This window comes from Adiantum capillus-veneris, chromosome 15, assembly GCF_014529385.1.
Source record: "Adiantum capillus-veneris isolate H3 chromosome 15, ASM1452938v2, whole genome shotgun sequence".
Taxonomy (NCBI): domain Eukaryota; kingdom Viridiplantae; phylum Streptophyta; class Polypodiopsida; order Polypodiales; family Pteridaceae; genus Adiantum; species Adiantum capillus-veneris.
The window spans coordinates 130,752,554-130,775,598 of NC_140945.1; the positions used below are offsets into that span (position 1 = coordinate 130,752,554).

General features: G+C 42.9%; 1 protein-coding gene across 2 annotated transcripts in view; it reads left to right on the plus strand.

Annotated features, from left to right (window-relative positions):
- LOC147441499 (uncharacterized) overlaps positions 1-18,655 on the plus strand; it is a 48,893-nt gene extending 30,238 nt beyond the window's left edge. For both annotated transcript variants that reach the window (XM_086483130.1, XM_086483131.1), the window contains exons 12-18: positions 4,170-4,282; positions 16,036-16,138; positions 16,318-16,470; positions 17,273-17,377; positions 17,458-17,628; positions 17,713-17,772; positions 18,439-18,655. In XM_086483130.1, coding sequence (XP_086339256.1) covers positions 4,170-4,282; positions 16,036-16,138; positions 16,318-16,470; positions 17,273-17,377; positions 17,458-17,628; positions 17,713-17,772; positions 18,439-18,555 — 822 coding nt within the window. In that variant the 3' untranslated portion in view covers positions 18,556-18,655. The remainder of the gene's footprint in view (positions 1-4,169; positions 4,283-16,035; positions 16,139-16,317; positions 16,471-17,272; positions 17,378-17,457; positions 17,629-17,712; positions 17,773-18,438) is intronic.
- Positions 18,656-23,045: the final 4,390 nt, after the last annotated feature.

Below are 23,045 nucleotides of genomic sequence, written 5' to 3' on the forward strand. Positions count from 1 at the left end.
CTTGGCCGCTTACGACATTTACTCACTGGCGCGTTAGGTGACCGACACGGAGGATCTCTGCCAGTGATTCTACAGCTGGACTACACTTATAGTGCCAGCCTAGTACGCTTCTAGCGAGTTCACACTTAGTGACCGCATGTACATATGTGCTACTTTTCAGCTTTAGCACTTATTCATTTTGTACTCTTTTTTCTTCATTTTGTACTCTTTTTTCTTAGAGAAGAAGAAGAAGCTTTCGATCTCTGTGTGCTGTGTGCTTGTCTTGTGTAGCTCTCTTGCATCCTCTTTCTTTACAAGTTAGTATATAAGCAAACCTAGGCTAGCACTAATTGGCAGAAGAGGCAGCAGGAGCACCATCGCTCGACATGCAATTTCTCAGCAAGATCCCCTTGGTGGCGTTTTTCCTCCAAGCAAGAACCTCACCTTCACCTAGCGTTTTTCATCAGCATAGCTTCCTCGCCAGGACCTCAGCCCTAGCGTTTTCATCAAGGCATCATCGTAGACAACCTCAGTCCTAGCGTTTCCAGAAACCCCAAATGCCCCCCCATTTGCATGGCGTTTTCAGCAGATAAAACACCAACAGATTTCAGCCTTTGACCACCTAAAGACCAGCAGATTTCAGCCCGCAGAAACCAGCCTACATCAGCGTTTTTGGTTCCAGACATTTTCAGCCATTAGCGTTTTGAGGAGAGCAGCAATTTTGCCTCAGATTTCAGCCAGTATTGTTTTTGGACAGCAAGACAAAAGCAGCCAATTTCAGCCCTTAGATCGGTCTCGTCGTCCCCGTCGTCGACATCGACCTAGCCTAGACTTGCATCACTCACATGCACCTACTTTGTACCAGTTTGTGCAATCGTAGACCACTCTCGCCAAGGAGAGTGGGGCCTTCGGAGGAGGGTTTTACAACGTCTCTGGTGTCGTATTCTCTTCTCTCTCTATCTCTCAGTCTCATACACTTTCACGCACAATGTCCATTCACTTGTTTGTGATCATTGCACTCTCTCATTAAGAACGGAAGGCTCTCCCTTCCATAAGAACAAAAAGGAACCTTGAGCACCTTTTGGAGCACTCATCTTGAGAAAGAACAACATTCATTCTGCTGCACCTAACAGAGATTTCTTTTTAAGTTTGTAATCTGTTTGAGAACTTGTTTGGTGATCTTGTTTGGAATTTGTTTGAAATTAATACTGGTTTCATTGATTGGTGACTCTCGGGTGTAGTAGTGAGAAATGATGTTTGAGAATGCTTCTTCATACTCATGGCCCGGACCCTTGTGGTTATTTGCGGAGGGAATGATTTAAAAGTGTTGTTACTCATGGCCCGTACCTGCATGGTTATTTACGTGGGGAGTATGAAGAAGTCTGAGTAGTGGTTACTCTCAGCACCTCCAAATGACGCAGACTGTGGTCTGGGGGGCGTTTGGTTTTAAAGGCCTCTATATCTCATGGCCCCGACCTTTTTAGGTTATTTGCAGGAGGAGTGATGAGGGAGTCGTCGAACAGCTCATGGCCCGGACCTGGATGGTTATTTGCGGGGAGAGTGTTCATCGGTGGTTTTATGTTTCTATGTCTTGTAACATGCATATGTGAGCATTTGTGTTGCATTGTGATGTGCCAACCACTGAATATTCCTAATTGGATGAGATTGCCTTGGTATGTAATTTTAGTGCATCAAGACACCCGTGGAAGATCAGTACGGTCTCGGTGTTATGGTTAATTTTACTACATCGGAATATCAAGAGTTCCGATCTGGAAGAAAGGAGAAACTAACTCCTTGATCAAAAGAGCCGAAAGGAGAAGCTAACTCGTTAACAAAAAGAGCAAACTGATTGTCCCTCGGAATGTCCCTCGGAATGACCCTCGGAAATTTTTGAGGTAACTTGAGTTGTTTTGCAGATATGCTGTAATCGCGGACGATTACTCTCTTTCGAGAAGGGGAGATGTCACAAACAGCTGACGTGTCAAAGCCCTGAAGAAGAGAGCCAACTTGCAGATGCTGGCCGAGGGGCCTAAACCCTAAGAAGAACAAGTGACAGAAGAAGAAGTCCTACCAACTTTTGGGGAGCCCGTCCGATGGGGCCCCAAGTAACATAAAGGATTAAAATAAAGCAGGACTCTCACACAAAAAAAAAAAAAAAGAGACTTGTGGCAGATTTCCAAAAATTGCGCTGGCATGAGGACGTGGCAGGCTGTACGGATTTCCGTGATTTACGCTAACAGCTTTTTGGCATTGCTTTTGGACCAGAAGCTTTTGAGTTTGAAGGCTTTTCATGTAAAATTGCTTTTGGGGCCTAGGGCCTTTAAATACGTGGTTAGGGCTCATTCTCTGGCATGCTTGTTGGAGAAGGTGGAGAGTCTGGATTACCGGCTTGTACTGTGTTGATGCAATATAAAGAAATACCGAAAGGGGCGCCAAGGTTTGGGGCCAATACTCTCTAGGGTGGAATTCCGCCACTCCGTGTCGCGTGTCGTCTCTCTCTTCAGTTCAGTTGTTATTAAAGTGCTAAAAGTCTGTTCAGCCTGATCTTTTCTATTGGCACGTGGTGCCCATCTTGTGGCAGGGTATGTGTCTGCTGGGCATGCTTAGCCTTGGGAGGCTACCCATGCGCTGTGGGTCGAGATCTCCTGCGAGGACATGCCTTTGCTAAGTGGCCCATTTGCCTGCAAATGAAGCACTGATTCGGGAGACCCGAATGCTCCACACTCTGTCTGATTTAAGCCCCGCTCACTCGATGCAACAATATCGCTTTCGGGAGGGAGTGTGTGTCTTGAACAAGAACCCGTGTAGTAGGTAAACCTACGGCCTTGGCCACAACCGAAGCTACAGTGCACAGTGACACTAGAACTATCCCAAACATGGAACCAATCCTTGGAAGAAGAGGGAGGTACTCTCTCCTCAGGCCTAGGAAGCAAACTGAGATAGGCAAGTCGGCCTCCTCCTCAAGCACATCTGTAGTAGGGTAGAAACCATGATGCCATCGTCTGAAGTAAGCTCGAGTTGCTCGGATATCGAGCGGGCTCATCGATATCACCTTGGCCGTCATCTTTGGAGACTCGAACTCTATCTGATAATACCCTCTCTAGAGGATCTGGACATCGATGATCTTGCCCACATTAGAGAGGACTCGGGCCTGAAGTCCTGAGCCTCGCCTTGGCTGGGTCGAGTGCCAATAATCTTGCAGATAACCGAGGAGGCTTGCAAGCGTTCCACCTCGGCCATCAAGCTCAGAGCAAGTTGAAGGTCAGCTCCGCAGGGTCGAGCGAGGGGGATTCTAAGGAGTCCCTCTATGGTGGAGCAGGGACCGCCATTCTGTGTTTGCTGCTGTCGAGGCGGGGACGAGTGTGTCGAAACTATCGCCGATAGGCTTCAAACAGCCAACCACAACGGAGGCGAATGGCGGGAGGCTGGGAGAGGGCAACAGTTGGCAGCGTGCAGGTGTTGGGCGGGGGGCAGCACGCTGAGGATGGGCAGGGAATTGCACGCAGGGCACAGCGCGCTGGGGCGGGCATGATGGCAGCGAGCAAGAGGTGGGGGTGGAAGAAGCTACAAGAAGGCGAGAGGGTTCAGCCATGGCAAGGGATGGTGCAGGCAGCAGCAGCGAGCTCTTCCCCATGTCTATACATTGCACTCTCCTTAAAGGGTGAATCTGGGTTTATCTTGCATTCATCTAGGTATATACATGTGGATATCAAGGTACTAGAGTGATATGCTAGTGGCATCCATTAAAACTTTCCTTCTTAAAAAATTAAACTAACAAGTCCGTGAAGCCAAATACTTCAAAATTGGACTGGAGATTATTTAACAAGTATGTGAAGTTAAACCCTTGAAACCTTGATTGTTATTTTTAAATCTTGGAAATTAACTGACAAGTTGTGATGTGAAACACTCAAAAACTTGATTGGTCAATACAAAATTCTTTTTTTGGTGGCTAGTATATTATCACTGAGCTCAAGACTCCATATGTTTTGAAGATATCTAGTTTTAATTATGTTAATTTAGTTATGAGTTTTGATTATATTGTGTAATTCTGGGAAATCTTATGTCTTGCAAGTCTTGAAGCTAAGTTGAAATTACTCTTAAGTTTGGAATAGTACTATGCAATCATGCTTGGTTGTATCTCAAGGTTTGTACATGTTTTGAAAATTAGTGGTTGGTTCTGTGGTTAACAGAAGTTGAAGCTTCAGCACGGATATGATGAGCAAGAAAGTGATTTTGGAAATGCACCAACGTACAAAGAATATGACAGCAATAGTGATGGACACTCCCCTGATCTAGAAACCAGGTCCCTTTCCTCGTTAATATCTGGATTTAATTTTTTACCAAAGAATAAAATATATGCTCCTTTATACAAGTCTCATCTTGTTCTTTTGCTTTGTGACAAAATAGATCATCAAATTGTAGCTTTTAGGTAGTTGATATAACTTGCGAACATTTTCTATGTGAACTTGCGAAGTATATGTAGCTTACATGTTTTCTATCTTTTTGTATATCTGCATGCCAGGCGTGATATTTCCATTGTGAGGTAATTCATTTGTCCTGTACTGAAAACCTGATTGATGAGTTTGCCTTTGAGTCTTTGGAGTCAAAGCAGAAATTCAGTTTGCAGGTCTGTTTGGTCACATGTACTCTGTACGTGAGTATTTATGTGTGTGGTTGTGGAGTATATATTGCTGACTGTTGTACACCCACTACTTGACACTGATGACATACATGGAAATGTCATAGTATTTAGTCAATACTGTGCATGATGGAGCTGATCATTATATCACTTCATGGATGACCAACATGAGTCTATAACAGGCGCACGAATCAATTGGAGAAAGACAATGGCTTTCTCGGTTGGTAGTGCTCCTACCTGCCAGGTGAGGGTTTCAGATGGATTCCCCCAGGGACTGCAGTTCAGTACTTGGGCTGTCAGGTTGGTTTGGACTTGTCTCCTGAGCAGCAGATAGCTCCTCTCCTCCTGCCCATCTGGAGGAAGCTGTTACATTGGAGCTCCACACGACTTTCTCTGGCAGGCAGAGTTGTAGTGGCCAACCAGGCGTTGTTGGCTACTATGTGGTGCATCACATCTTGTTGGATCTTTTCGAGTTCCTGCATCAGCCAGGTAGAGAGGCTGATTAGGAATTTCCTTTGGTCAGGGCGCGACACTCAGGTAGCCCGGGCCAAAGTAGCCTGGCAGGTCATCGTTTTTCCTTGTTCTCAGGGGGGGTTGGGGATCATAGACCCAGCATAGCAGAGAAGAGGCCTTCTTGGAAGTTTGCTGTCAAAGGTTTGCTTCCGAGGGAGGAGCCTAGGAGTTTTTGCTTCAGCGGCTTAGTGCTAGAGTGTCTCAGGCTGCAGGCCCTTGGAGACCTTCGACCAGATGGATTTTCACAGAGATGCGCAGAGCTGGCTTAAGCAGGAGACTGGAGGACCGTTTTGCTATGAGTCTTCTTCGTTCCTGGGAGCAGTTGAGAAGAGGCCTGGAGCAGCACCAGCCTACTTGCACAGAGGAGCGTCTGCAATAGCCCCTTGTTTGGAACCCCATGGTTGGCACTCGGAGAGGCCGTTTGATTGGTAGTAGGCCTCATGTTTCTTGGGGTCCCATGGCAGAGGGTCCTGCACGCACTGTAGGTGACTGGTTGCAGTTCTCAGGCTTGTCAGAGGAGCTTCAGAGCATCCAGCTACAGGGCATGAGAGGGGTGTAGAGCATGTGTCAGACATCACAAAGGCAGCAACGCTGAGATGGATGGGGGCCTTCACGCGATTGGAGGTCCTCATCGCAATTTGGGCTTGTTCAAAGACTGTACCTTCCCTGTTTTTCGAGTTACAGGGTGAGGGTATCTACACCGAGTTTTAGTTGAGCCCCACAGGTTGCATAGTGTTGTTTTTCAGAGGATCCTAGTTGTGGGCATCTGTGGGAGAACTTGTGTCATAGATCCAGACCCAACAGCTCTTGAGACTAGTCCAACAGTGTACTAAAAGAAAGGGACACCTAGATGGTCGGCTGAGGCAAAAGGGTCCTGCCATAACCACTCTCTAGGATCCCACTGCACTCGTGCCAGTGGACATCTCTCCCAAGCCCATAGCCTCTAGTGGCCAGGACGTCACATACTGGCAGCACGGAGAAAGGTTTGTCCTGCTACAACACCTCATTGGCAGGAGGAGGGTCTCACAGCTGAGTTCTTGTCAGCTTTTTGGGCGAGGTTGTGCGACGCCAGACAACCGCGGCAAGTCACCTTGTTCCAGTGACTGGTTGCACATAGAGCTATAGTAGTGGGAAGCTGGCTTGTACATAGTGGTCTCTCGGTAGCATGCGCAGCTTGTGGCCATCCTGTGGAGAGTCAGTGTCAGTTTCTTTGGGACTGTCCTATGGCACAACAGGTTTGGCTTCGTGTCCTTTGCATGATGCCAGCTTTTTCCATAGCACGACAGTAACTTGGGGGGTAGTTGCTTGGTCCACTCTCACGGGCCCTGCACTACAGTTTGAGCTATCCTCCACCAGCAGGATGATATTGTTACAGGGGGGTCGACCTACACTCAAGCCTTCTACAAAGCTAGTGTTGGGAGCTCATCTGCGGCCTGACACTTTGGTTCATCTAGCGGGCCCGCTACTTCCGCATCTTTGAGGCTTGCCCTGTACCACCAGCAGAGATAGTTAGAGATCTTTGGCTAGAGCTGATCCATAGTCTCAGAGGATAGTTCGAGAGACTCCAGGGCAGCTCCGACCGCATGCGGGAGCGTAGAGAGGCTTTCCTTCGACTCTGGCATCCTGTTCCTTTCTTCACCATGGTCCAGGGTGTGCTTAGATGGCACTACGGCCCACTTGTGTGGCTTTTCCCTCCCATCTCTTCATTTAGCCTCATTGTACATATGTTGTTCTTTCATTGGGAGAGTCTCCCCCTTATGATTGTTGTAGCCCTCTCTAGTAGAGGTGGTTGTAGACCTATGTGCAATTTCATTAACTAATAGAAGGATCTCTTTCTTGGGAAAAAAAACATGAGTCTATAACAGGTGAATCTATGCTTGTCTTCGGTACATCTGGTTATAGTCTTCCACCAAGTAATTTTTAACTTTTATGCTTCAGAATGGTTTTTCCCCTCTCAAAAGAGAATTTTTTTTAGGAATTGCTTGAATGTAATCGGACGGGTGATTAGGAGCCATCGCAGAGGTGCATTCCCTATGAAGCGAACAAACCGGATGTAGGATGTGTGAACAAAGTCGTCGTAAAATGCTTTCATCTACTTGCTTGTTCTTAAAGAAAAGGCAAGTTTCTGACTAGTTGCAATCTCCCCGCAATGTCTTAATTGTTATCCACTTTGATGACATAAGGATACTAGACTTTGATACGAACAGTAGTCATATATGGCACATCAAATGTACTTGTGGTTGGTATGTGAAACAGCTATATGTGCATTCCATGTGTTTTTTGAAAGTTTCTTATATGTTTCCTTGATATATGGACATAGAAAATTTGGTTTCTAGGAGGTTACTTCATTTTGTTGAGCATACACATTTTTGATTATGATTCAGAAGGCCGGTGGGCGTATGTTAGGGAGATGCTTTTGTCTCTTAAGGTTGATGGGTCGATTATTCCATAAAAAATAATGCAGGCTTGTAGTTGCCGCATGGGTTGTAGCGAGCCTAGCAGTAGAGGCCAACCGCTGCTAGGGGCCAACCGCCTTCAGGCGACCTTAGTCGCTTGTAGGATTGTCTGCACACCTCCTGCAATGGGGAAGGTTGGGATTTGGTGAAAGCATGCCTAATGGAAGAGGTGGGCAAGATTATCGACGTGGAGAGTCCTTGCCGGGGATAATATCAAATAGAGGTTTGAGGGGCAAGAGATGGTTGCCAAGGTGCTTGAATTAAGGCTTGGCTGGCATACTTTGTTGTGGGCGCTATTGCGTTGACCCTTTAGTTGACGCGATTTCCGAGGAGCAAACTTTGCCTCCCTGGCCTGTAGCACGAGTATCTCTCTTTGCTTCATATGGAGGATCCCATTGGGTCCTATATTGAGTCTTTGACGACTTCTCCTTGTTTAGATGCTAATGTGGCAAGAGATCCTACCATTCAAGTTCTTGCTTGAGACCCTTATGTTCTCGCGAAGGAGATTGTTCTTCCAATGGTGGAGACACAAGGGTCAGGCAGCTTGTGTAGTATTGCAGTTGGCTAATCAGTGCTTTATCTTCCATAGCAACATCTTGCTAAGGCATTGTGCCCTTGTTGGAGATCTTGTCCAGCTCAGTGACCCCATACGCAATCCCAAAGCAAGCAAAACCTGCAACATGCAGCAACAACGCCCTAGATGTCAGAGTAACCAGCAAGACAGTCAACAGTGGGCTTCTACTAGAAACCATTTTGATTTTCTGGGTTGTCAAGGATAGATTTTTAGGAGGAGCCTTCTTCAGCTTTCCCAATGAGAAACTCCACCACCCCGCCCTTGACTTCATCCGCTCCACCTCCATCTCCTTCTCCAGCAATCGCTTCCCCCATCTCCCTTGTACCATAGTTGCCAAGAACTGTGTTTCTTCCACACAAGACGTCTTTGAAGCCGTGCGTTTCTTTGAGGACCAAAATTTCTGTCTTATAGTTCCCATTCATTCTGCTCTAAGTTTCAAGTTTCAAGTAAGTCATAAGTCTTGGAGAAGATATGTAATTCATATCTTGCTAAAACATGTTGTGCAATGTTCATGATCATTGAGTGCCGATGTTTACACGGTGAGATCTTCAATAGGGTACAGTAGAGAAATGTTTTTAGGATACTCTCTCAAGAAAGGGTATTTGATGCAAAAAACCATGTTTTGTGTGATATGTTGTTAGAGTGTCATAATCCTCCTTTTGTTGGGCATTGGTTTTTAGAGGTGACACTCAAGGATGTTGAGCGTTACTTCTATTGCCCTCAACTCAAGAAGAACGTGGATGAATTTGTGCATACTTGTGCTGTTTGTCACAGTGAAGTATGACGAGAACAAAGTGACTTGACTTCTTCAGCCTCTTTACCGATTCCAGACTGACCATGGGAGAGTATAGCTATGGGTTCATCTTTGATCTTTCCAAGACTCCGAGTGGGCATAATGGCATTTGATGTATTGTAGATAGATTCAACAAGCAGACTACCTTTGTACCAGTGAAGAAGAGACTGAAGGCCATGATCATTTGGCAAAGCTGTTCATCTCGCACATTTTCAGTTACATGGGATGCCTCGGTCTATTGTTTGAGATAGAGACCCCAAATTTACGAGTTTGTGAGGTTGCTCTTGAGAGCAGTGTGTGAGAATGTGGGTACGTTACTTAAATTCCCTTTGTTGTTTCATCTGCAAACCCACTATTGGGCATTGACGATGTTAGTGGGGATGTCGTAGTACTTAGTCAGTACTATGCATGATGGAGCTGATAATTATATTGTCTTATGGGTGACTAACATGAGTCTATACCTTGCACTTCCCTTTAAGGGTGAATTTGGGCTTATCCTGGTTTCATCTAGGTATGTCTCTTTGTCCTTTCATCTGTAGACTGATGGGCAATCAGAGATAACCAACTAAGCGGTACTACACTTGTTGAAGTGTTACATCTTGGAGAATACTTTTCAATGGGAGAAACATTTTCCATTTGTGGAGTTTGCTTACAACAACACTGTTCACACATCAATGGAGTAGGCACCATTTTAGATTGTCGAGGGTGGCAAGAAGGTTCCACCTATCTTGTGCACCAAGGACAAGATATTCAAGGCTAATAATTTCGTACAGGATATAGAGACTGCTTTTGCCAAGGTTAAGAGGCTTTGCAAAAGTCTCAAGAATGGCATAAGAAGGCAACAGACAAGCATCGATATGACCAGCAGTTGAAGGGCTTCTTAAAGTTGGGAAGGCATGTCTTATAAAGGAGAAGGGTAAGGAGAAGATTTTCTAAAAGCTAAGTATGCGATATTATGGACTCTTCTAGACTTCAAAAAAGATCAATGATGTATCCTGCTGAGTGAAGTTGCCAGAGCCAGATACTTGTAAGATTCTCATGTGAGTCTATGGAGACCGTTCAAGGGTGAAGGGCCAAAGGACAGGGAGTGAGAGGAATACCCAAAGGTAGAAGAAACTGACGAGATTTCTATACATGGGCAGAACTTAGCACACAAAGAAAGGGAAGAGAAAGCTGGTGCGGAAATAATTGGTCAAGTTCAGGAACTATTATGCTCTTAATGCGAAGTGGAGGGAGGAGTTGGTAGATACTCCCCGGGTATTAGAGCTTTACCTTGAGGCTTTTAGTTTAGTTGTGACTATTTCAATAGTTGACATCAAATCGCCCCATTGAATCAATTGGAGTGCTGCACAAGAGGGCAGCCACTCCACTCTTTTGTGACATATTGCCTAGAGTGAGATAGAGTGAACCAATGTGTATTTGACATTTTAGGGTTGCTGACAGGCTGATAGTATTGTACCAAGTGACTTTATATGATATTTCAAGAATCGTTGCTAGCCACCAATTGCTTGCTATCTCCTCGAGATACATCTCAACATGAGCAACTTAGATTTCTCGGTGAAGTTGCCGTTTGCGAAAGAAACCTTGAACTCTCTGATGTAAGAGAGAGCCTTGGCGACATCTCTCCGTCAGTATAACTGCCAAACTTTACATCTTTGTCTGCAAAGTTGAAAACTCGGATCTATTTGTGATGCTTTGCGGCTGGCCTTCTTGAACTTGGGGTTTTGTTTAGGGTTGCGTAAAGGTGTGGTAGGTTCATTCCTCTTAGAAGAGGGTGTTGGGGTATAAAGCCCAATGTGGTCGCCCAGGTAAGTGGGCGGGCTGCCAGGTATGTACACATATTCTTTTGTAAAAACCTAATAAGAACTCACTATGCTCTACACATTACAGTAGAGCGAGTTCACCATATCGTCGTGCTCTTCTTCTCGCACTCTCTCGCGTCGCACTTCCGCTCGTACTCCTTCAACTGGTATCAGAGCTCAGATTGAGGCTCGGGGCAGCATTTGCAGGTAGCCAGAGTCACCTGCTCAGATTGAAGTGAGATTCGACAGGCGAAGACACGGCCCCAAATCCTGTGGAAGAGCCCGAATGGCTCGGTGTTCTCAGATTTTCATTCTGAGGTCATCTCGGCCACCGTTCGGCTTCGACAAAGTTTTGCGCAGGCCATTTTCGACTACGTGGTCTCGGCGGGTGCAGATCCGACTCTGCAAATTTGGGGTTTCGGCCTACGACTGCAGGTGCTATCGGCACTCCCAGAGTGATGATTTGTGGCTGTCTACACATCGAAGGACGGCTCACAGTTCTTGGAGGCGTGTCACATACGACACGGGCGTATCTACACACAGATTGTAGGCGACATCCACTAGTTCATCAGGTAGCTTGTGTTTGCTGCTTGATATTCCAGATTTCATCCTAACATTGCAGGTACTTCCACATGGGATATATTGTCAGAGATGATGTATGTCTGTTGAGGGTTTGCTGGCTGTGAGTCACGCAGCAAACAACCGCTGCAGCGGTTACAGTATATAGTGAGAAATTTGTGGATGTATGACTTTGTGGGAAGTCTATGTACTGTCAGATTTACTGCAGCCTTTGTTGAGGGTCGAGTGAGGTTTTATTGAGCTGGGGGATTCTCGAATGTTGAGATCCTTTCGGTGATACAGGTCTTGGAGCGATCCCTCGAGCACCCTTAGATAGGCAGCTGGGATGTATTGACTGTGAGTTAGACAGTTGGGATTGCATCTTTGCTTTACTGCCGTTGAGGCATTGTCGCAGTCTATGCTTACAAGACAGTGACAGGACAGTCAGAGACAGTACAGGTGCAGGACAGGTTTACCCACAGCTTACAGTGTTAGAGAGACAATGGTTTTTTGAGCTGTTTTTTGGTCTGTTTTTTTGAGTACACGAGAGCCATTTTACAAAGGAGACTCTACCGAAATTTTTGCAGAATCTGAAGCTTTCTTGGTTCATTTGACAGGTTGATATTGGTTCAGAGGTCAGTTTACAGGGGAAACTCTGTCGAATTTTTCCCAGGAAAGTAAACTACTGTGAAGCGTAGCTATGGCTGGATCACAGGACATTGCTCTTTACAATATCAAGAAGTTGGATGGAACCAATTTCCCATTGTGGAAGAAGCAGATTTGGCACGTGTTGGTACAAAAGAAGCAAATAAAACCTATAAAGCTCAAGGGGATAAAACCAGAAGATATGGACGAAGATGAATGGAGCGAAATGAATGAATTGGCACTTTCCACCATTATGCTGACTTTGGCAGAAAGCGTTTACTTCAATGTAGTAGACGAGATGTCGGCTTATCAAGCATGGTTAAAGCTGAGTGATCTTTATGAGAAGCAGAGTGTAGCTTCACAGGTATACTGGCTTAAGAAGCTTGTTGACTTGAAGATGAAAGAAGGGACACCTATGTCTAATCATCTGAATGAATTCAACACCATCTACAGTCAGTTGTCAGCTCAAGGTGTCAAGTTTGATGAACCTGTTAGAGCTATGTTCCTGTTGATCACATTGCCGGAATGTTGGGACACTTTTCGCACAGCTTTGAGTAATTCTGCACCTCCAGATGGTTTGACCATAGCAGGTGTAGAAGGCAGTCTGCTTACTGAAGAAACCAATAGAAAGACAATGGACAAAGGCAAAGGAACAGCCTTAGTTGTCAGGGGAAGGACCAAAGAAAAGTACAAAGGTGGAAAGAGGGATCAATCTCGTAGCAAGTCCCGCAGTGCTAAAGGCAAGAGTGACATAGAATGCTACCATTGTGACAAGAAGGGTCACATGAAAAGAGACTGCAGAGAAATAAATGTGACAAACACTGTTGTAGAGGATGACAGTCTAGTGTCAGGAGACATCTACTTCTTGAAGAATACAATGGACTCAGCTCTTCTTACAGCATCTGATGGACATGCACTGAGTGACTGGATTATAGACTCAGGGGCATCACTTCATGTGTCTCCAAACAAGGAGTGGTTTACCTCTTATGTGACCACTAAAGATCATGTTCGGCTAGGCAGTGGGTAGACATGTGAGATCTTAGGTGTTGGAGATGTTCAATTGAAGTTTCAGAATGGCTCTTCTTTCACGCTGAAGAATGTGAGACATGTTCCCGCAATTACAAAGAGCTTGATCAGCACAGGTTTACTTGATGATGCTGGCTACGTCACCACTTTTGGACAGAACATGTGGAAGATATCCAAGGGTTCTATGACAGTAGCACATGGAGTAAAGTCTGGAGGACTTTACATGATTTATGTATCAAATGTCTCTAAAAATGTAATCAATGTAACCGAGCAGCCGAACGTTTCTTTGTGGCATAGCCGGTTAGGACATATGTCCAAGAAGGGAATGGAAATCTTGTCTCGTTCTGGTTATTTGCTTGGCTTTTCATTTAATGATTTTGAATTCTGTGAACATTGTCTGTATGGTAAGCAAACACAGCAGCCACATAAGCATAGAAGCAGTAGAAGAGATACACAGTTGGCACTTGTTCATAGTGATTTGTGTGGACCTATGCCTAACCTATCTCTAGGGGGATCTTCTTACTTTATGACATTTATAGATGATTACTCGAGGAAAGTATGGGTTTACTTTCTCAAGCACAAGGATGAAGCGTTTAGTGTTTTCAAAACGTTTGTGATACTTGTGGAGAATCAGAGTGGCAAGAAGCTTAAATGCTTACGCACTGACAATGGTGGAGAGTATGTTTCAAAGGCCTTTCAGGACTTTTGTGAGTCAAAAGGTATAAAACGTGAACTTACTGCTCCTTACAATCCTCCTCAAAATGGTGTTGCTGAGAGGATGAATAGGACCATACAAGAGAAGGTCAGAAGTATGTTGTCTAATGCACAGCTGCCAAATGGGTTTTGGGCCGAAGCTGTATCAACAGCTGTTCATCTTGTAAATAGATCTCCTAGCAAGGTTTTGCAGAAGGATTCAGTGCCAGAGATGGTATGGTTAGGCAAAATGCCCTCATACAAGCATCTCAGAGTCTTTGGCTGTGAGGCATATACTTACGTTCCAAAGGAATTTAGGAACAAACTTGAGCCAAAGAGTAGAAAGTGCATCTTTCTAGGCTATGGTAATTCTGGTGAGATGGGGTACAGACTTTGGGATCCCGAATCCAGAAAGGTTGTCCGCAGCAATGATGTTCACTTTAATGAATCCAAATATCATTGTAAACCAGAGAGGGTTGAGGAGATTAGAAGAGTTGTCTTCCAAGAAGATGGACCTGCACGTGCAAGACAAAATGTCAGGGCTCAAGAGGAGCAAGGACAAGATAGAGTGGAACCACAGGTTGTGGCTAAGCCTGAGCCACCTATTGTGCGTAGATCTGGACATATCACGCGACCTCCTGATAGGTTTGTTCTATCTATGAACTATGTCATGTTGACTGATTGCAATGAGCCTTCATGTTACAAGGAAGCAGTGCAAATGAAGGACTTCGGGAATTGGCAATTGGCCATGCAGTCAGAGATGACAGCTCTGCATAAAAACAAGACATGGAAGCTAGTTAAATTACCACAGGGCAAAAAGGCTCTACCTTGTAAATGGGTTTACAGGTATAAGATCACCGCTCATGATAGTCAGCCAAAGTACAAAGCAAGGCTTGTTGCCAAGGGCTTTAAGCAAGAACAAGGCATTGACTTTGATGAAGTCTTCTCTCCGGTGGTCAAGATGACTACATTGAGATGCTTTCTTGCATTGGTTGCCATATTAGATTTGGTGTTGCACCAAATGGATGTCAAGACAACGTTCTTGCATGGTGATTTAGATGTGGAAATTTACATGCAGCAGCCAGAAGGGTTTGTTGAGAAAGGCAAGGAAGATTTGGTATGCCAGTTGTTAAAGAGTCTTTATGGCTTAAAACAATCACAGAGGGCATGGTACGATAAGTTCCACAAGTTTATACTTTCTCAAGGCTACAAACGTACGAGTTCGATCACTGTCTATAACTTCTTCCAGGTGAGGAGCCTTGGAAGGAGTTCTTGCTACAACGGCTTCGTGCTAGGGTGCCTCAGGCAGGAGACCCCCTGGCGACCTTCGACCAGATGGATCTTCACAAAGATGCGCAGAGCTGGTTTGAGCAGGAGACTGGAGGACCGCTTTGCTGTGAGTTTGCTTCGATCTTGAGAGCTCTTGCGGCGAGGCCTGGAGCAGAGACAGCCTACTTGCACGGAGGAGCACCTACAACAGCCCCTTGTCTGGAACCCCATGGTTAGCACTCAGAGAGGCCACTTGGTTGGTAGTCGGCCTCATGTTTCCTGGGGTCCCATGGCAGTGGGTCGAGCACGCTCTTTAGGTGACTGCTTAGAGTTCATAGGCTTGTCAGAGGAGGTATAGGGTTTCCAGCTACAGGGCATGAGAGGGGTGCAGAGCATGTGCCAAGACATCTCAGAGGCAGTTCCAGCTGAGTGGCTCACGCCTCTCGAGCCAGTAGCACCCAGGTGGAAGGGAGCCTTCACACGACTTGAGGTTCTCATCTCAGTCAGGGCTTGCTCAGAGACTGTTCCATCTCTTTTCTTCGAGCTTCAGGGTGGGGGACACTTACAACGAGTTGTAGTAGAGGCCCCGCAGGTGGCAAAGTGCTGTTTTCAGAGGATCCGAGTAGTGGGCATCTGTGTCTCTCTCTCTCCATGGAGGAGATTTAACATGTATATGAAAAGACCCATTATGGAGTTCATCAGATAATTTCTCTCTTTTGTTTTTGTAAACGTCATTATTTGTAGTATTTGTAGTGCTCAGTTTCTCCACTATCTACATTTGTATAATTTATCTACCCACTCGCAAGAATTCAGCACATTCTTCTAGGACACATCTATTCACCGAGTTTGTTCTTAGGTTCTTTTTTTCTATCCCAGACGGTTGTATTTTTTGTACCATGGATTAACTTCGGTCTCATACGGTAATTGTTGGCCTTTTACATGCATTAATAGAAGATTTCATTTTATTTTTATTTCTCTCTCTCACTTTCAAGAAGAAATCTGTTCAAAAAGTTCAACTCATGAATGCATTCAAATGTGCACATTCTCGTGTGAATTGTCTTCTTTTCAAATGAAACTTTTTTGTGCAGGCTCTCAATGGGTGGAACCATCACTGCCCATGACTTGGCAAAGGATTTTCTATCGAACGAGTCTTTGGATGCTTTGCAAAATGATGAAGCTGAAATATTAAATGTAAGTGTCTGTGGTTTTTATTTAACTAATAAATTAAGGTGCTGTAATATATTCTCATCAAAGGAAGAAATGAAGGACACAATTTTCTTTTGTTGTAGCTTGTGTGAAATCTCATTTGGCTGTATATTAACACTTGTAGCATTAACAGACTCACAAGAAAAGAGAATCGTGCAATGTAGGTTCAAAACACTTTCCAAAGAGCTTTTGAGGTATCAACAGACAAGACTCTCGTTTCAGAAGAAGTAATGCAATTGGGGGTGTTGCAGTCCGAACTATATCAGCTCGATTTCCGAATTCGTGAGTATGTCAGCGACGCAAGAATTGATAATATGGTAATTTTTTCACAACAGTTATTTACATCTGACAAGTTTCTTTTGGGTTATGGGATGCAATGTAGAGTATCATACTTGGTCCAGTTGCCACATTAAAGAGAGGGCAAGAAAACTTGCGGAGAGTTATTCTACTGTAGTTGTATAGTAAACTCGGTTTGTAGCAATAAGTGATTGAAGACAGTTCTCTATTTTGGCACAAATTTGAGGATTATTGAAGTTTAGAGTGCTAGTTCATTGGTTGATGAGTGTCGTTGTCGGCTGGTTGTCGAGAAAGTGTCTTCTTATAGCCTTAAAATGTAGGTTTTATCTGCAATTTTCATTGAATTAAAGATGTTGAGGAAATGGTTTTACAATAACGGCTTCAAAGCATGTTCCTCGTTCTTTAACCTCTTCAGTATTTTTTGACTTGTAACAGAGTTGGGATAGTGTCTTTATGGCCTTAAAATGTGAGAACTCTAGGTGAAACTTGCATTTTCCATTGAATGAGAGATTAACATTTTTTTTCCTTGCTTTCTAAGGAAGTGCTTTATTGGTAAGGCAATACTGAGGATTTCTGCATTTGCAAGGATTTCAAAAGGTGTTAATTTCAGCATGCACTCTTTTGTGGCTTGGTTATGTGCACGTTCAATGCGAAATACCTTGTACAACGAGAATCTTTTAGTGTGCTTCAGGAATAGAGAGATAATGGAGAGGATATAATTGTCACTGAGTTTTACTGTTTGATCAATTAATTATGAGTATGTTCAAATTGTCTCGCCATGAGAGTTTAAGAAAGGCGGTTGTGGGTTTTATGACATTTCAGGATGGTGCCAGCATGTCACACATAAGCGTGGAGACTACCATTGAAAAATACAAAACCTGGGACTTCTTAAGCAAGTCAACAAGGAAGTTAAAAGATGTCAGCATGGTAAGATTTATAAATTTGTGTGTCAAGTTTTTTGTGATGTAAAGCTCATAGTCATGTATAGTTGTATTATGAATATGCAGGATGTATTCAAAGGTACTCAACTTCTGGTCACAGATATTGCTATCGCCATCTCTCTTCTTCGAAGTAGGATTTCCGGTCACAAATTGACTGAAAGGGAGAAAAGAATACTTCGTAGGACTTGCACAGATCTAGCTTCAGTCATTCCGATTGGTTTTCTCATGCTTCTCCCTGTATGTGAATCTCATTTTTTCCTTTGTTTGTTGGTTGCAGCTCATTTATAATTCATTGAATTTTGTATTTTATATGTGCTTCAGGTGACTGCAGTTGGGCATGCAGCCATGCTTGCAGCCATTCAAAAATATATTCCAGCTTTGGTAAGTAACTTTCTTATCAAAGTTTCAATTGATCTTGAAGGTCTTGAAAGTTGGGATGATTTGGAAATAGGGAGATTTCTTCCCTCACTACTTTGTATGGAGTATTTAGAGCTAGGGAAAATTACCCAAATTACCCTTGTATTATGTGGAAATTTCCAAAATACCAGTACCTCACTTTGAAAAGGAGGGGATGTCATGTGACACATCCAACCCTATGTGTCCGTGGACAAGCTACAGCATGACCTAGACAAACATTTTCACTGATAAGCTGATAAATAGCGTCATTTGTGTCTACAACTAGTGAACTATTTCCAGGATCCCACAGTACAATCACAAATCATACTCCTAATATTATCTAATGATGGAGAACCAGTATTCCTATAAAGAGCTGCAAAACATAATGTCTAGAGAGATGTTTGTGGGATTAAGGAGAGGTATATTGGGAATTTTGATAAAATTGAAGGGCAATTTGGAAGTTTTAGCCAAATAAGAGGGGTATTTTCAGATTTTTTGAAATTTGATTTTGGGAATTTTGACAAATTTCAGGGGCATGTTGGTAATTTTCCTTTAAGAATTATAATTCTATTTAGAGTTGTTTTTGGTAATTGCTTTATTCTCTGCTTATTTGAACAATCCAAAATCTAAGAGAATTGTGTCTTTTGATAGATTCCTTCTGCGTATTGTGCGGATCGCCTTTATCTCTTGAAACAGCTAGAGCAACTCAAAGAAATGGATGGATGTGTATTTGGGGACAATGTGCCGTTGGAAGGTTCCAACAAATAAGTATTTGTCAGCCTCCTTATGTTATTATGCTCCCTAGGCTTGTTCTTTGTTGTGTATTTAAAATATTTCATCAAGCAATTAAAGTTAACCTTTTTCCTTAGCTTTTCTATCTTTCTATTTCTACATCTTTTATTGCTTTGTGAAATTGATGAAGTGTAATTCTTCTTCTACTCAGAATGTGGTTGAAGTGGCCTTTTTTTTGGGTCTTAACTGAATAATGATTTAGCATGGATAGGCTATCTCCTAAGTAAAGAGGTGGAAAACACAAAGGTGGTGCAGGACCGTTGTCACATGTAATAAAGCACTCCTTAAGCTTCTCAACAAATAGCTTATACTAGCCATCATGTATGGCTTGATGAAGCAGCGTAAGTTGAAGGCATGGCTATTTGATTCATTTTTAACCATAGTTGTCGCGCCATTAGAGGCCCAAATTTCATATTGGAAGCCATAGTGGGGACGAAATCAAGACATGTGGAAGCTCTCGGTTGATTTTATCAAATGAAAAGTGAGCCCTTCTCTCCATACCTGGTTTTCATGCTTGCACTTTTAAGTGTAGAGTGTCATTATTGAGATACGTAGACCTGGGAAGAACACTCGTGGACATGTATTGTGGGAGCGGGAGGCAACACTATTTTAACCAGGTTTTTACCAACTCAGGTTTGCCTTTCCAGTAGTCCCAAAGGGTTGCCTTTATTTTCACCCTTAGGCCACCCACATAAATAACTGGGAAGAACACTCATGGAGTGGATGCATTAAACTGAAGTGATAGGAGAAAGTTAACAAGAAAAATCCAAGCGAAGCAAACCATATTCTTGGCATGCACATTATGTCGAGCAAGCCAATGAAGCTCTTCACTTGTCATAAAAAGAGTACATCTGTTTTTGGAACAGTGTGTTTTACAACAAAAGTCGCCCCATTGTTAACTTGATGGTGATAGTGAGTACTTGAACAATGTCTTGAACGGAACCACAGCCCAGATGGCAGTTTCATGTACTGCAACAATCGAGCTATGCGCGGCTACATGAACAACCTCATGCCAACTTCAGTCGAAATAACCCTTACGTCTACTAACTTTCTCCTGATAAAAAAACCTACTGCCCCAAGAGGTGGTTTAGCTATGCAATAAAAAAAAGCTAGCACACATTATCATGCAGTCATAAAGTAGACATCAGGCACATAAAGCTTGTCAAAAAGTAATGCTCTTAGAAGGACACCATCATTGTGCAAACCATTTTTTTCCCTCCTTCCTAACTTAGCAAAAGAGATGGCTGTGGTTTTTCTGGTCGAGAAGGAGAGAGGGAATCCTTGCAAGCCATAGCTAACTTGTCACTATGTTGCCTTCCAAGCTTCACATTCTGGCAAGCAATTAGAAGAGCAAATGAAGCTACAGGACAATTAGATCATGGTATCACTATAATTGCACTATTTTGGTCCAACCTTCCTTGCATGTCCAATAAGATCAACCATGTAATCTAATGACATGTTGACAAGATGCATTGCGAACACCTGCAAGAGTAACTATTTTTTGGAAAATGCCCTCTTGTTGTATCTATTGAAAATAACCCACCGCTACCGTGGTCTGAACCATGCTAGGCTTACGTTTTCAAAAGTGCAGACCAAGAGACTATCCGGAGAAAAACCCTTGCTCCATATTTGCAAAAAGCTCACAACCTTGCATCTTGTGGGATCCTACATGGTAAGATACCAAGTCTTGAAAAAGATGCTAGTCAAGAAGTTGTGCTTTCAAAAGCACAAGGCACTATACTTACATGACATCTCAATAATGCCAACCTGAAATTGCTTATCCCTATCAAAATCTCACATAATGCGTTGTGGCGGCAAAATGAAGCACTAACATAGATCATTGATAGTCCCTCCACTTTTTCTGAAAAAGATCAAAGCTTCCTTGGCTAGCGTAGAAAGCCACCACCTTTGTTAGGATATTTCAAGTGGAAGATACAATATCACATAGATTTTTCTTCATTGTGAATTCTTTGTATCCTTGACAAGAAATGTGTGAATATATTCAAGCAACATTTTCATGTGCATGTATTCAATGCCTTTTGCCTGCTCTTGCATGCGAGCATAAATACTTTTCGTTAACACAGATGCGCTCGCATTACATCGATTCTTGTCCTACATATCCAAAGGCCAACTTTTGAAGCGCCAATTTTCTCATTTTTGAAAAGCATGTACTAGAGCAAAACAAACTAATGGCAAGTTGATGATAGCGTCATGTCAGTCAATGCCAACTTTCGTAAAAGGCCTTGCATACATAAAAGGTTCAGCTATGCAAGCAAAGTTTGCATGGTCTAGTGATTCTATAATCTTTCTTCATGTTTTCAAAATACTTTCGGTCCTCATCCAGGAGAGCTTAATAAGGACATGCATTGATCATTGAAAAATTCACTTTTGTGCTTTTAGTATATATAAAAATAACCAATCATTTTTAGAGTTTCTTTGGAAGGCCCAGTGCCAATTAATTAGAGGCCACTGTCCCATTGTAAACTCATATTAGAGAGTGTGTGTTCGACAGATAGTTGTGTAGACTTTTGAGCAAGTCCTACTCACTTAAGACAACAGGCAATTGGTTATCTCAATGAGCCAGGATTACAATATACATTACATAGTTTTATAGTTGATGAAGGTCATTGGTACGGAGTAAAGAGCTTGAAACTCAAAGTTAAATCATAAACAAATAGCAATTGAGGATCTCACATAGTGAAAAGCCAAAAAAATCAAAAGAGAAACCTATTGTAATATGATTGAAGAAGATTATGACACCCTAACCTCCCAAGACATTGAGTGAGTTGTAATAACTTGCAAAGACTACAGCTCTTTGTCGAGAACTCTTAATAGATTTAAGATCTTGGATATAAGTAACTTCCTTGGTAAAGAGTCTCAAGAATAAAAAAGTTTTAAAAGATACCTCCTTGCAAATGATATAGGGCACTTCCACTACTCTTCAAAAATTTTTAGATTGTGTAGGACTATTATGTGGTGGGCAAATCTTCTTGAAGTTAAATCCAAGTCTATATGGATTTGTACAATAATAGATCCTTTGTAGAGTACCTTTTTACACAAATGATGTGTGATATTAACTCCTGTTGATGGTGTGTTGAAGCTAAAACACATGAAATTTTAGCTCTAGGATGGTGATGTGGAAAAGTAGCAACACTCATAGAGAGCTGGTTGCCATTAATGTAAATGGCCAAATGGAGAGCCGTTTAGATTTGATTAAAAGATGTTTGGTTGTGTTAGCACTTGTGTAGAGAGAATGTATCCAAAATTTGCATGATTGTAAACAAAACAACACTTAGATTAAGGTACTAGTTGATCAATTGATGTGATTACAACGTGTGACGTGAATTTTTTTTCTTTTTGAGACTATGAGTGAATTCATCTCAAGTTGACTGATAGGAACCTTGCACTCTAAAAATTCAGGATGTAATGTAGCAAGAAGCTATATTACTAAGGGAGTATGTGCTTAATGGGGCACATGCATTTATCCTAAGATTAATGAGGCTAACGCTAATTAGGAAGAAAGTGGAGTGTTGATGATCATGGTGAAGGGGCCCAAGAGCATAAACGACCCAAGGCATGGCTATGATACCAGTTAATGAGACTTGTGTTGCTCACATAGTGCACCATTCATGATGTGAGTCGCACAATCAAAGTAGACTCAATGGACTAAAATGAAATAGATGATAAATCGATCATCTCACTCACCAAAAATCAGTAAAAATAAATATGTTATATCGGCTAAGGAAGAGGCTATTTGCTTGTATCATATATAAGGCCGAAATATTTCTAGATGGTAGTCAAACCTCCTTTTTCAACAACTTCCTCTCAAATCTCTGAGTTGGCAATTGGAGTCCTTTTTACAAAAACTAGCGTTTCTTGCCAAAAGACCAATCCTTTGACTCTAAAGGAAGCAAGAGCTATTGGGGTGATTCTGGCCATGGCAGAAACAAGCCAAAGAATCAGAATCCTAGATATCTTACTCAACCACCCACACCTTCTTCTTGGATCCCATTACTTCTCCATCATAATCTACATCCAGATACTCTATGGGTAGTGGCACCTTAGCCAACCCTTTAGGCATGCAAAGACCTGCCTCCCACCCTAATTGTAACTATTCACATGCTCAATCTTCAACCCGTATCCACATGGACTTCAATGCTAGTTGTGCCCCAAGTGTCAAAAGTGTGATGCATAATTGATTCTTATTGGTGGATGATTGTAGGATTTGCTAAGCTTTGATGAAGTAGGGAGATGTTTTTGGGCTAGTACAAAATCCTCAACTACCGGCAAACTCTACACCATAAATATCGGAATGTTTTTTTGGATGCAAGATGTATGATAGGATTTTTTTAGCTTGTGTTTAGATTTTGTGTTTGGGGTTCCATATGCTATGCCTAGTCTTTTAATGACTTCCTTAAGCTTCAGCTATGCAATGCTAAGGATTTTATTTTTGACAGTAATCTCAC